The sequence below is a fragment of the Aquarana catesbeiana genome, linkage group LG12 (genome assembly GCF_042186555.1).
Source record: "Aquarana catesbeiana isolate 2022-GZ linkage group LG12, ASM4218655v1, whole genome shotgun sequence".
NCBI classification, from domain to species: domain Eukaryota; kingdom Metazoa; phylum Chordata; class Amphibia; order Anura; family Ranidae; genus Aquarana; species Aquarana catesbeiana.
This window is the reverse complement of record NC_133335.1, coordinates 61,352,659-61,365,695: the sequence shown is the minus strand read 5'-3', so window position 1 is coordinate 61,365,695 and position 13,037 is coordinate 61,352,659. Positions and strand designations below refer to the sequence as shown.

The 13,037-nt window shown below is 43.9% G+C and overlaps 1 protein-coding gene across 1 annotated transcript in view; it reads right to left on the bottom strand.

Annotated features, from left to right (window-relative positions):
• The window catches only part of JUP (junction plakoglobin), a 99,060-nt gene that overhangs the window by 13,044 nt on the left and 72,979 nt on the right, over positions 1–13,037 (bottom strand). Inside the window, exons 7-8 of the mRNA XM_073607907.1 lie at positions 7,735–7,838; positions 633–971 (exon numbers count right to left, since the gene is read on the bottom strand). Coding sequence (XP_073464008.1) covers positions 633–971; positions 7,735–7,838 — 443 coding nt within the window. The remainder of the gene's footprint in view (positions 1–632; positions 972–7,734; positions 7,839–13,037) is intronic.

Sequence of the window (13,037 nt, the reverse complement as noted above, 5' to 3'; positions counted from 1 at the left end):
AGGTTACAATAAGTAGGTTAGCCCATGGAAGAGGCTGCTGTCACTAAGATTTTAAAAGCGAAGCCCGTCATACAAGTAATTCCGGGGTTTTGTAGCATCTACAGAATCCCTCAAAGAATGTGTTACCCCAACATTTTTGATATGTATCGGATATTCCATGTACGTGTGATACAAAGTATTCTGCTCGCTTTGCATTGCTTGCTTTGTGTGAAATACCTGGTGATATACCTGCCAGTCCCTCTACTCTATTTTAAATTGACAATGCTAGGCATAGAAGTACATCACAGCATAGCCTGCCTGTCCTCCAATGGTCAAACTTGAGAAAAAAAAAAAAAGCATACAGTTCTCATCACAAGTGTGTTGCAGCGTTTGCTCAATGTGCTCCTCCTCCTGAAGTTATTACTAGAAGATCCAAGGAAAGCAACTTTCATCATTACCCTCTATACCTAGACTTCTTACTATAGTACATTGACTCTTTAAAAAAAAAAAAAAAAAAAAAAGTGTCCATTGGCTAGTAGAGTGGACCAACCAACTGTTAGAATTCCACCTAAATCTGTACATTCCTGAAGTAAGGAAGGGCAATGATGAATACGATCAGATGCCTTTACACAAAAGGAGATTCCGTTTCCTACCTTGACCAGTGGCCACTGGTAGGGTTGGCCGATCAGCTTGACAATGGCTGGGATGCCATAGTGAAGTCGAACAGAGTTCTGAGCCACCTCTGCATCTGGGTGACGGCTGGTGAGATGGCGCAAGGCGCAAACTGCTGGCTCTGAGATGTCATCTTTGTCGCTCGCTCTCAGGATGGTGTGAATCAGAGACTCCACTCCGTTGCTTTGGGTGACCAGGGTTTTGTTGCGGCCGTTGTTGCAAGTCAAGTTGGAGAGGGTGCCGGTGGCACAAGTGAGGACGTTCACATCATCTGAGCTTAGCTGGTTCACCAGAATCTTCAGTACATTGTCTAGACCTTCCTATAAAAATACAAAACAATCTTGTATCAACACACTGGAAACCAGCTAGTCTTATCCACCTAATACAGGTAGAGTAGTGTTTAAAGGAGGAGGAAAAAAAAAAAAAAAAAAAGCAGAAAGAGGAATGAAGGGAGGGGGGTGGAGTCACTTTTGACTCATTTGTTCAGCTTTAGCTATTAGACTCTGTAAACAGGCTTTTCAGCAAAGCAAATAGACACAGCCAGGAAAACATGGGAAAAGATCCCTACAATTCCCAGCTGCTGGCTTTAATTGAGCAATATACACTGGGCTGTCATTTAGGATCTGTATACACACCCACATGTGTGATGTCAATACCATGTGACCTGAAAAGATCAGCAAGGAAATGTTCTCTCCAGCAATAGAGACTGAGCATGTGCAGCTTTACTACCCTTACTATTATCTGACCTTGCCAAGAGAGACCCTGCAGGAGGGGGATGATGTGTGCATAGAGGATCAAAGAGCCTTTTTACACAATGCAGAGGATTAACCCCTTAAGTTCAACAGTGAGTATAACAATCCTGCTATTCTGCATATACAGACAGATTTTACGGTTGTAGGTTTAGTAACACTTTAGGGGGTGAGGCAGCGTGACGTCACGCTGGTACCAGAAATGGCCGGGCGGCAATCTTGCTGCTCACCGCATGCTGCCACCTACTGTCCAGGGGGGCTGTCAGCAATCCCACATCATTGTATGGCCAGTTAAAACTTCCCTATGTTATCCAAAACGTAAATAGTTTTTTGGCTGGAGTTGCACTTGACATTCCGCTGACCTTGAGTGGTGATCACCTGCTAGGAGACATCGGATCGCCACCCCACCGGTCCAGAGCTTAGAAATCCCCCATAGGTTAATCTCCAAAAATGTACCGCATCAGGCGGTACGTTTAGGAGCATTCTAATTGGTTAGCGCTATCACATGGGTGGCGCCAACCACTTAGAACCCACGTAGCCCGTCCTGTCACTGTGGGCGAAGAGGAGAGAAAGCCGTTGGGAGGGGGTCCAGTGTAAGTTCACCTTACAGATTTTCTGTAAAGGTGAACTTACACTTTAAGAACAAACCTACAAAACCCATCTTGTTCATAACCCGGGAACAGTCAGTAAATAGAAAAACACACACAAAAATCACAAATTCCCTTTCATTCGGATCATTCTCAGGATTGCACAATGCTCCAATCATGATCCCAAATAGATGCAACTACATGCCAATTGTTTAGCTTATGCAATAGAGGCTCATTATTCCAGCCGATTAGGGGTCCTTTGCTACTCTTCCTTATTAAGCTGCTAGTGATCTTGTTTCCAAGCGAGCTACCCAACTTCCCCCAAGTGGCTAAATCCCTTAGTAACAAAATTATTAAAAATTGCCCATGTCGTTCTAGCTCCAGACCTTCCATTACAGAGGTGTGATCTCAGCCCAGTATATCATCTCCTCTGAATTATGCAGGGAGTGATTAGAGCTGTAATTGGGAATACATGGGACAAGCCGAGGCGTGGCACTCTCATAAACCACAAACCTTTGCAGGCAATCAGGGATTATTACAGGTAAGGTGTGTGCTCACTCTCACAAGTCTACACACCCATGTTTGCTTTATGCTCATAATAAAGTTATTGAGCATGTCACTGGAGTGAGAGCTGGGTGGAGCAGGGCTTTACAGCATGACTACAGGAGATGGAATCTAGGACACTCTGATTTTGAAATGTGTCAATACAAAATGCAATACTTAAAGACATAATATAGTGCATTTATAGCAAATACATACGTTGAATTGGTGAAATAATTTCACAACATGTGTTCAATGGTACCCCAGCACACTGAAGCAAGGCATTTGTGTTGCAGTGCAACTATTATACTACTGTGGTAGTGGGCCATGTACAAAAAAAGGTGCATATGCGATTGGTGCGAACTGGACGATAAAGCGTGCAAGTGTTATCCCACCACAACGGACCAGATCGGTGTGGTGGAGACTTTAACGTGACACCTATTTATTTCATCATTTTACAATCCATATTTTTGTTACTATAAAATTGTACAGATCTTGGGATTAGCCACTAGGAGAATGGCTCAGTACTATTGCTCTGTCTCTCAACTGTTGAGATACGACTGCTTAACAGGGAGTGCATCACATGAGTTGGCTGACAGGGGTCATCCAACTATCTATAGTGGTTGTACGCCACTGCTCCTATGTAGCACTGTAAAGCATGAAATAGATTATGATTCTGGATAGTTTCTCAGAATCAAAATGCAAAAAATTTAGTCAGCCAGGCAACCAGCTTTCTCCAGAGGTGGCCAGCAATGGTAGCCTACATACATCATAAAAGATTTGCTTCAATCAAAATGCAATTCTCAATGTCTTAAAGTGGTCGTAAAGCCCCGAGACATTTTTACACATAGGTAAGCCTATAATAAGGCTTACCCTATAGGTACTGAAAATATCTCCTAAATGTGATGCGTTTAGGAGAGATTTACCCTGTAGTGCGCCAATGAGGTCATTGGCGCATACAGTGAAGAAACGGCCCTCCGTGCCGTTTCTTCCCCAGCGTGTGACGTGACTGGCGGCTCCCACACGCATGTGCGGGAGTGAGGTCACGCGGCTCCAGCCAGTCAGAGCCGGAGTCCGTGGCTCCAGAAGGAAGATGGAAGCTTCCACCAGCAGGGGCTTCGTTTGCGATCAAGTGCAACATAATGGGCTAGTATGTGATGCATAATAGCCCATTATGCTTTTACTTTGCAGGGTAATAAAGAGGAAGTAAAATCAGGGTTTACTTCCTCTTTAGGAGATCAGTTATTTTCTATAAGCTCTATTCCCAGCTTCAGAACAACGCCTCCTAAAACATCTCTATTAGAAATTACAATGGTCACATGATCGGTACCCCATTCCGCTTGCTCCCTATCAGAAGCCTTGACAGAGACCCATCGGTGACTGCTTTGTCAGCGTGCTGCGAGCACGCTCTCACCACACAACCTCATGCACCATAAATGCATATGTGCTGCAGCTGGAAATTAATGCCCACCTTTCCTTCTTAAAGCAGCTCTCCACCCAAAAGAGAAAGCTCCACTAGTTTGCCTGCCCCCCCCCCGCCCAATTTAGCACTTTGACAGGTACCCGCTCCCATCTTCTGGGTAAGATCGCCATCACTGAGCTATAAAATTTCCGGCCCCTCCTTTCCACCTGCTGCCTTCTGGCAGTCACACACAGGTCCTAGAAGATGGCAGGACCATTCAGAAAGTGCAGCGTGACTTGTGCATGCTCGGTAGGGAACTGGCTGTGTAGCCTGGCACCTCCACCCGGAGCCAAATGACGAATCTGCTCGGGGTACCGACATCATGGGATCCCTGGACAGGCAAGTGTCCTTAAATTAAAAGTCAGCAGCTACAGTATATATATATATATATATATATATATATATATATATATATATATACACACACACACACATATATATATATATATATACACACACACACACACACGAGCTCCTCCTTGGTCCGGATGATAAGGAAAGTTATTCTAGGCTGTAGTACTCTCTCCATGCAACCAATAAACACTAACCTCCAAAGGTCAGCCACCTCCTGTGTGATAGGAATGATTCACTTCTTTGCACAGTGGACAGAAGAAAGAATTACAACCCCAATCCATCACCTTTCCCCTCCTTACATCAGCTCACTTCTCTGAAATCCACTTACCTTTGACTTTGTAAATCATTTTTATTCCCTTCAAGGCAAGTAAATGGAGAACTCACATAGGCTTATTAAATAAGGCAGAGCAAAGAAAAATGACATTGTAGTCCGAAACAGGCAATCAGAAAGCATCTTAAAAGCTGAAGCTGCTTCTTCTTTACAAAGTGCTGCCTTCAGTGCCATCTCTCCACTGCTACTAAGGACCGGATTACCCAGCCTCACCATCACCGCCCTTCATCTCTCCCTCCTATCTTAAAACTGAATGCTGAGCAAACAGCCAAATCAACCCCTGTAACAAATGTAACAAAATACACCCCCCCCCCCCCAACAGATCCCGACCAGCAACAATACAGTAGATTTCCCAGCAGCCACCATCAATAGACCCTCCCGTAGACAGCAACAGAGCCCTCCTTCAACAGTAGATCCCTACTGGCAACAGTTGACCCCCTAGCCACATGAGACCCCTCTAGCAACAATAGAGCCACCAGCAGAAACAGCAGACTTCCCCAACAATTGATCCTACCAGCTACAATAGATCCCCAAGCAGAGTGCAAGAGCATCATGGGAAATGTAGTTCCAAAACTTTTGGGGTACCAAGGTTTGCTATCACTGTCCTATCTGGTAGGGTAGAGGACCAGAGTTCTCTGTTCCAGTTCAGTTACAGGTCTCATCACTCCTAGCCTGTGGACAGTGAAAGTAAAAGCAGCATGTTGATAAGCTCATTACTCTGCTCTCTCCTCCTGCCAGCATGCTCCTTTCTACTACAGCACAATCTATTGACTGATTGTGCTGTAGACTTTAGTACTACTTTAAGCAAGAGAGCTTGCATGAGAGCAGGGTTTGTAGAGCCCCCATGTTTCTCTTGTGAAAGGTTCCCTGAAACTATAATACACTTAAAGTGAACAGCCTGACTTTTGCAGCGTTAGTCTTGCCCCGAGACCTCAAACTCGGAGTCCAGACTCAGATATACAAACCGTAACAATCACAGCAAAGTTGAGGCATGGTTCACCCCTCCTGACAGGACAATGTGACCTCTGACTATCTTTAGCAAACAATGGGGGGGGGGGGGGGGGGTTTGCAGGATAGGATGGCCATCTCCACCTCTTGCTGAGTCAAGATTTGCATACAGTACCTTTGATTTAAGGGTGCTAAAGATGCACAAAAAAAAAAAAAAAAAAAAAACACAACACACATGAAGGCATCTAAGCAGTTAAGTAGTTAAGCCAGGAAAGGCTTGCTCAACATCTGGTTGGTTGCTTTGAGGAAAGTTGACCTCTGGAGATTTTCCTGCCTGACTTAAGCTTTTTTTTTTCATGATCCAAGTTGGATGCATTCATTCAGCAAACATAGTGCAGCCACAGTCTCAAAGCCGGCTATGGGGCCAATGCTATGTTGCATGTAAGGATTTGGCAATGAAATTCCGTGCCGAAACCCAACAGTTTGGCTCCCAGTTGCAGCGTGGTCCCATTTACATCAAACGGGCAAGGTTGACAGGCCTGTCAACTCAGCATGCAAAGTTGAACTTAAACATACCGCAGAGCAAAACATCATGCAAGGTCTCTGGTTCGTTTTGGGTCGGCGGTAAAAGAATGTGGCTCAACCATCTTTTTACCTCCCTCTTGCCTCCTCTCTGTTTAAAATGAGTCCTTTGAGGCGTGTGAGAATACTAAAGTCTTGCTAGTAGCATTTTTGCTGCAATTTTTACTAAGTGGCATGTTAAATAGAGATCACCAGCAATACCTGTGAAGTGTACCTACAACACACTGGACCCATTATTGCATGAGAGTAAAATCTGCTCATTCTGCCTATCGGTTTTGGACCGCTAGGTCTGTAAAATATTTGATATACAGATTAGTGACTGAGATTCCCTCGGCTCTGCCTGGTTGATAAGGTTGGTAGTCAGCCAATGGTTCAGGATACAGACGGCTTCCCCACCTTCCACAGATTTTCACTGTGAAGGCCAGTTCACACCATAGAAAAAACGCAGCTAGGATGCGTTCCAGATGCTTGTCTGCATGTGCATTTTTGACGCAGTTTTATACAGTCCACGGCATTTCCCCCCCTCTTTTTCTTAACCTTAACCACTTACAGACCACCGCACACCGATATATATCCTAACTGACCGTTATATCGTTACCGAATGTAGTTATGGCAGCAACTAGCTGCCATAACCCCGGTATCCTCTTCTTCGACTTTAAGATAAAAGTGGACTCTGCAGCGGATTCGCCACTAGATCACTTATCAGCGGCGGGACAGGACACCCCCCCCCTGCCGCTTACCGGAGCCATCGGCAGCGGCGATTGGATGTTTTCCCTTCCTTGGCATGGAGACGAGTGAGGGGAAGATGGCCCCCACCCGTCTCCATACCATTGCAGGGCGGAAGCGACGTCAAAACGTCACTTCCGCCCATAGCTCTTAAAGGGCCATTTTTTAAAATGACAATCCCCCTCCCTCTATTGCATTCTAGTGTAAATATGAGATCTGAGGTCTTTTTGACCCCAGATCTCATATTTAAAGGAGGTCCTGTCATGCTTTTTTTCCTATTACAAGGGATGTTTGCATTCCTTGTAATAGGAATAAAAGTGACAATTTTTATTTTTTTTTTTTTTTCTTTAAGACGGTGTAAAATAAAAAAAAAAAAAATATACGCTCCCCATCCCGCCGAGCTCGCGTGCAGAAGCAAAGGCATACGTGAGTAGCGTCTGCATATGAAACCGGTGTTCAAACCACACGTGAGTACTTTTTGGTGCGTTTTACAGCATTCCAGTACAGTCCAGTGCAAGAAAAATACAGTATGTTCTACTTTTTTTCTGTAACAGGAATGCACTGAAACTGCAAGCACTGGTGTGAACTATGGCACTGAAAACCATATAAACTGCTTTCCATGCAAAAAAAAAAAAACAAAACACTTACTGGACTGCATGTGGTGTGAACTGGCCCTCAATCTTTTGTAGGGTTCCCCAGGTTTATAACCTTAGTCTGTGCCGGCAATCTGTGTGGGACCATCAGTATCCCCAGCTGGGTAACGCTATGCAAATACATGGCAGATGTTCAGCAGGTTCCTCTCACCTGTTTGGTGGCCACATCAGACAAGTTCCTCAGAGTCCATAGGCAGTTCTGTACAAGTCTGGGGCTGGAGCTAGTCAGATGCTTCCCGAGAGCCTGCATTCCCCCTGGAAGAAAAGATGATGAAACCAATTAAAGGCAGCTGTGAAAACTCCGCAGTGGGGCAGACATGCGATGAGGGCCGTCTCAGAAAAAAAAAAAAAATAAATAAAAATGAGACACGAAACAGTGACATGGCTTGAGGCAGCCGTAACAAACATGCAGCAACATGACTAGTGCCTGAATAGCCATCAAAGTATCTAAAACACTAACCTCTGACATCATGGAGCCTCCCTCGGGGACTGAAAAGTGCTGGTGTAATTAGCTCCAGAAAGCAAAGATTTTCACTTTCATCTCTAACATAGAACCCGAGAAAACTCTACCCAGAAGCCCTCGAGGCAGAGTGGCTAGTGCTTGGTCCATTGTGGGACATTTACAAAGCATTCAGAAATATTTGTGCGCAATTCCCCTTTGGCCAGTTTTAACAAGTTTGAATATTTACAGCTGTGCATTCTGATTTCACCCTTTCCCATCCACCGCAGGCCTTTAAATGGGTCTTATAGCGGAATTGGGGAGGTGTTGGTGGGAGGGGAGAAGGACGGAGTTCCTGACGGCACAACCACTGGGATTGGCTACAACAAAAATGGTGACCGTGTACAGACACCGACTCCCTGTTGCAGAAATGTGAATGCAACGGGTAAAAGATGGCTTCAGCTCCTGTTCTCCACCAGTAGAGAACTCATCAGATGCATTTTGCCCTTTTTTGGGGCCTCTACGATTAAGCTCCAAAAAGGACGAAACGCGTCTGAGAAGTTCACTACAGGTGGAGAACAGGAGTAGATCGCGTGTCTTGCATCTGTCTACATGCTGATCCGACTGACAGGTTTAAGAAGGGGGGGGGGGGGGGTTCATTCAAGCAGTTCCATTTCCATTGCACTAGGATTGGCTGTCACATTATGTCATGGCTACTTTTCCAAGGTAACATCTGGGTTTGTAAAAGGTAGTGCATACAAAGTGGACTTCCCTAATCCCATCCCAAATGGCCATTGAAGAATATATATAAATGAAAGGGTTATCGTCCAGCTTTAAGAAGGGGTTTCCTCTCACTTTGAAGAGATTTTACTTCCTCGCGTCTGGGACAAAGTGCAAAAAATAAATAAAAAAAAAAAAAAAAAAAAAAAAAAAAATCACACAGCTGTCACAAGTTTTCCACTTCCATTTGTGTAAAAGAGGAACCTTTTTAAGATAAACATGTGAAAGGCCAGCTAAATTTAAATCTTTACAATATTGTATGAAAAGGTTTGTAAGTAACATGGGAGTCTCCATAAGCTAAACAGCTGTGTGCTGGAAGTTTCTCACCAGTTCCAAGCTAGTCTCTCCATAATGGTGTATGGGGTGGAATTACTTCCACCCCAAGGTTCAGTTCACATCTATCCATGCCGTTTGCTCTGGCACGAAAGCCTATTTGAACGGGCTGCCGTGCCTGCGTTTCCCACAGAAAAAAGGTGCGTGCAACTTTAAAACCGTGGCCTGCAGAGAAATCCCATGGTCATATCAATTTCCATGTGGTTCCTGCACTGGCAAATGTGCTGCGTTTTTTTTAAATGCCTGGGGGTACCATTTAAAATAATTGGTAGACCCACAGTCTCACTGCGGGTGGTTGTGGGACTCGCTGCGATTCCTGCTCCCGCAGCCATCCACAGATGTGAACCAAACCCAAAAACGTTTTGCTGGCCTGGAATTAGTCTGCTGATTATGAATGGGAGAGTTTGACAGGTAGCTCCACCTCTCAAACTGCATGTGTACAGCCCTGTCAGGCAGTAATGTTAGGATTCAGGTTAGCAACTTGTGGAGAGGGAGGAGTGCTAAAACCACTACTCAGCCATCTGTTTTTACTGCTAAAGTAGTATAGTGCAGTGCTGATGAAGATGAAATAAGCAATAAAATTATACCAATATAAAGTGAATATGATAAATGAATATTCAAAACAAAAAATACACAGTAATAAAATATCACAATGATAAAGTAGTATAAACCAACAGTGTTAGTGCATATAAAGTGCATAAAGTCCATATATAACATCAAATATAGTGACTGTGAATCTGTGTGAACTGGTTGTCTGTAGATAATCCACCACCATAAAGGAAAGGGGCTTACCAGACAGGTTGAACCCAACTAGGCATATGCCCGATAAGTCAACCAAGCTTTTGGTGTAACACACCCAAGGAGGTACAGCAACCATGACTACCAAAGTAGACCAAACCAGATAGGGATCCGTGACCGTTTTGACATCAGTAGCTGTCTACCATAGAAATAGGGAGCAGAATTTGTGAGCGATTCCTCTCAATAGGACACATGGCAAAAAAAAATAGGGCCACAGTGTAATACCGTAAAATATAAAGCAGTTATTGAAAAAAGATAAAATGGTCACTCACATTTGAGAAGACATTGGATAAAATCAAAGCAACGCAGTGGCATCAGCAGAGCCCGTCCCGACGTTTCGTCCTAATAAGGCATCCTCTAGGGTCAAGGAAGAAACGTCGGGACGGACACTATGTGGCCCTATTTTTTCTCCTTTTGCCATATTGAGAGGAATCGCTCATGAATTCCGCTCACGAATTCTGCTCACTATTCCTATGGTAGACAGCTACTGATGTCAAAACGATCACGGATCCCTATCCGATTTGGTCTACTTTGGAAGTCGTGGTTGCTGTACCTCCTCGGGTGTGTTACACAAAAAGCTTGGTTGACTCATCAGGCATATGCCCAGTTGGGTTCAACCTGTCTGGTAAGCCCCTTTCCTTACGGCGGTGGATTATCTACAGACAACCAGTTCACACAGATTCACAGTCACTATATTTGATGTCATATATGGACTTTATGCACTTTATATGCGCCAACACTGTTGGTTTATACTACTTTTATCATTGTGATATTTTATTGCTGTGTATTTTTGTTTTGAATATTCATTTATCATAGTCACTTTATATTGGTATAATTTTATTGCGTATTTCATCTTCATTAGCACTGCACTATACTACTTTATTTGCTCACTTACTAACAGATTATCTGATATGCTGGCAGCTACCACTATTTGTATACGACAGCGCGGTTCTTTCACAATTTTTTCTACACATCTGTTTTTACTGCCCCTTGGCTATCTATGTGAAACAGCCCTAAAAGAGGGGATGTTTATGATGTACAAGGAGTGAGGGGCTGGGCTAGGGAATGGATGCTTCCTGAAGTCGTCAAAGTTGCTAAGAAGTTCAGAGGCTCATTGTAAATAAATGAAAATGTCTTTAAAGAAATGAAAAAATGCTGCAAGCAAGCATTTACTAAACTTATCTCTGTACTTTTACTTGCAGTTTAAGTTGCCTACAGGGTCTGCAAGGGCTGGTACACACCAGACGCTGCACTGCAGCACAGCAGATGGTGTGCAGTGCGAGAGGCCTGATAAAAGGAGGACCGAGCGCGGCGCCCTATAAAAAGAGGACTGAGCACAGCGCCGTAAAAAAATACATAAAATAAATAAAAAGGTCTGCATTCAGTACTTTCAGTGCACCATACCCATGCACCACTGCAAACTTGGTGTGAACCAGGCACATAGGAGACTAGGCATTTTGCCTTGTCTATGCAGTGAAATGCAGTCCCACCGCATCTGGTGTGACTCTACCCTAACCGTAGATGGGGAACCAGGGTCCTGGACATTCAGATCCAATAAAATAAAACACTCCAGGAAAAAGGAAAAAGCAAAAATGATTCACACAGCATTCAGATTTGTCAAAATCACATGGCTGAATGTATAAGGAATTTCACAGTCGTGGAAAATGTAGATCATGTCGTCAGTTAGCAATGGACAGTTTAAAAAAAAAAAATTTGACTATTTGGCCATATCATGCCATGGTGGCTCAAAAGAAAGTGGTGATCTGGACTGGCGTAGATGTATTGCGTGAAAAGGGTAATTACTTCCACCCCGTTACACAGTGCTGTATGGTTTTGCGCTCTTAGGGAAATGCAATGAATACAAGACACGGGGTCCCTGGTGAGCCAGCACTGCACGCAGTCATATGCGACAGATTACACAACAGCTTTCTTACGCTCTCTGCCTCCAAGCCCTGCCACGGAGCATCAAAAAGATCTGCCACAACAGAAGGGCCTGCTGCTAACTCAATGAGGGGAGATCAGAAGAAATGGAGGTGGAGGGGGATTAAGGAAGGAGTTAATAAGATGACACAATACCAGCGTGATTAGGAGAAACTCATCTCCGTCTCTGCTGGAACTCTGAAACTTCAGACAATTATCACCTGAAACTGAAGCTGAGTTTGACATAATATATCACGCCCCTTGCAGGCTGTTAAAGCTAACAAGGCTTAAAGGACTACCAATCCTAAAAAAAAAAAAAAAAAAAAAAAAAAAAAAAAATAAAAAAAAAAATTATATTATATATTATATTATATTTATATATATGGAAGCTGCAAAGCTGCACAGCAGGTAATGTACTTAGTAGAATGAAAGATCTAAAAATTAGTTATTTCTGGGAAGACCTTTTCATCGAAAGAGTGCACTTTCTTCAGTCTATGAAGTCCCCCAATGCACTTCATATGTTTTGTACTTGGGCTATACAGCGACTATAGTCAGCACTTAAGTTCAAATACCACCAGTAACGATCTGCAAGGAGCTGGTGTACTTTTCTTTTGGCCAATTCTATTTTCCACCCAAAAACCCACTGGTAACATGTAAGGCCACCTTTACATTTTATGAATGTGTTGGTGCATTTTTTTTTTCATAGACGACCGTTGCAGTGGCTGGGCATTATCAATGGGCTCTCAATGTGCATTAAAGTGGACCATACCAAAGATACTAACCTCTCCTGCTGCCCTTGCGTCTGACTACTGCTCTGATGCAGAGAATTCATATGCTGAAGGCTTATCAGAAACAGACTTCGATCTCTTCATCCCACTCAGTGGTTGCTCCTGCCAATCAGTACAACACTACTGAGTCCTGCAGTGACATCGGGACCAACATGAGCAGCCATGAGAGTAGGGGGACCAAGATCCTCTATAGCAGTGTTTCTCAACTCCAGTCCTCGAGGCGCCCCAACAGGTCATGTTTTCAGGCTTTCCATTATTTTGCACAGGTGGTTTGATCAGCTTCACTGCCTTAGTAATTACCACAGCCATTTCATCTGAGGGAAATCCTGAAAACATGACCTGTTGGGGCGCCTTGAGGACTGGAGTTGAGAAACACTGCTCTATAGTGTTCATTTC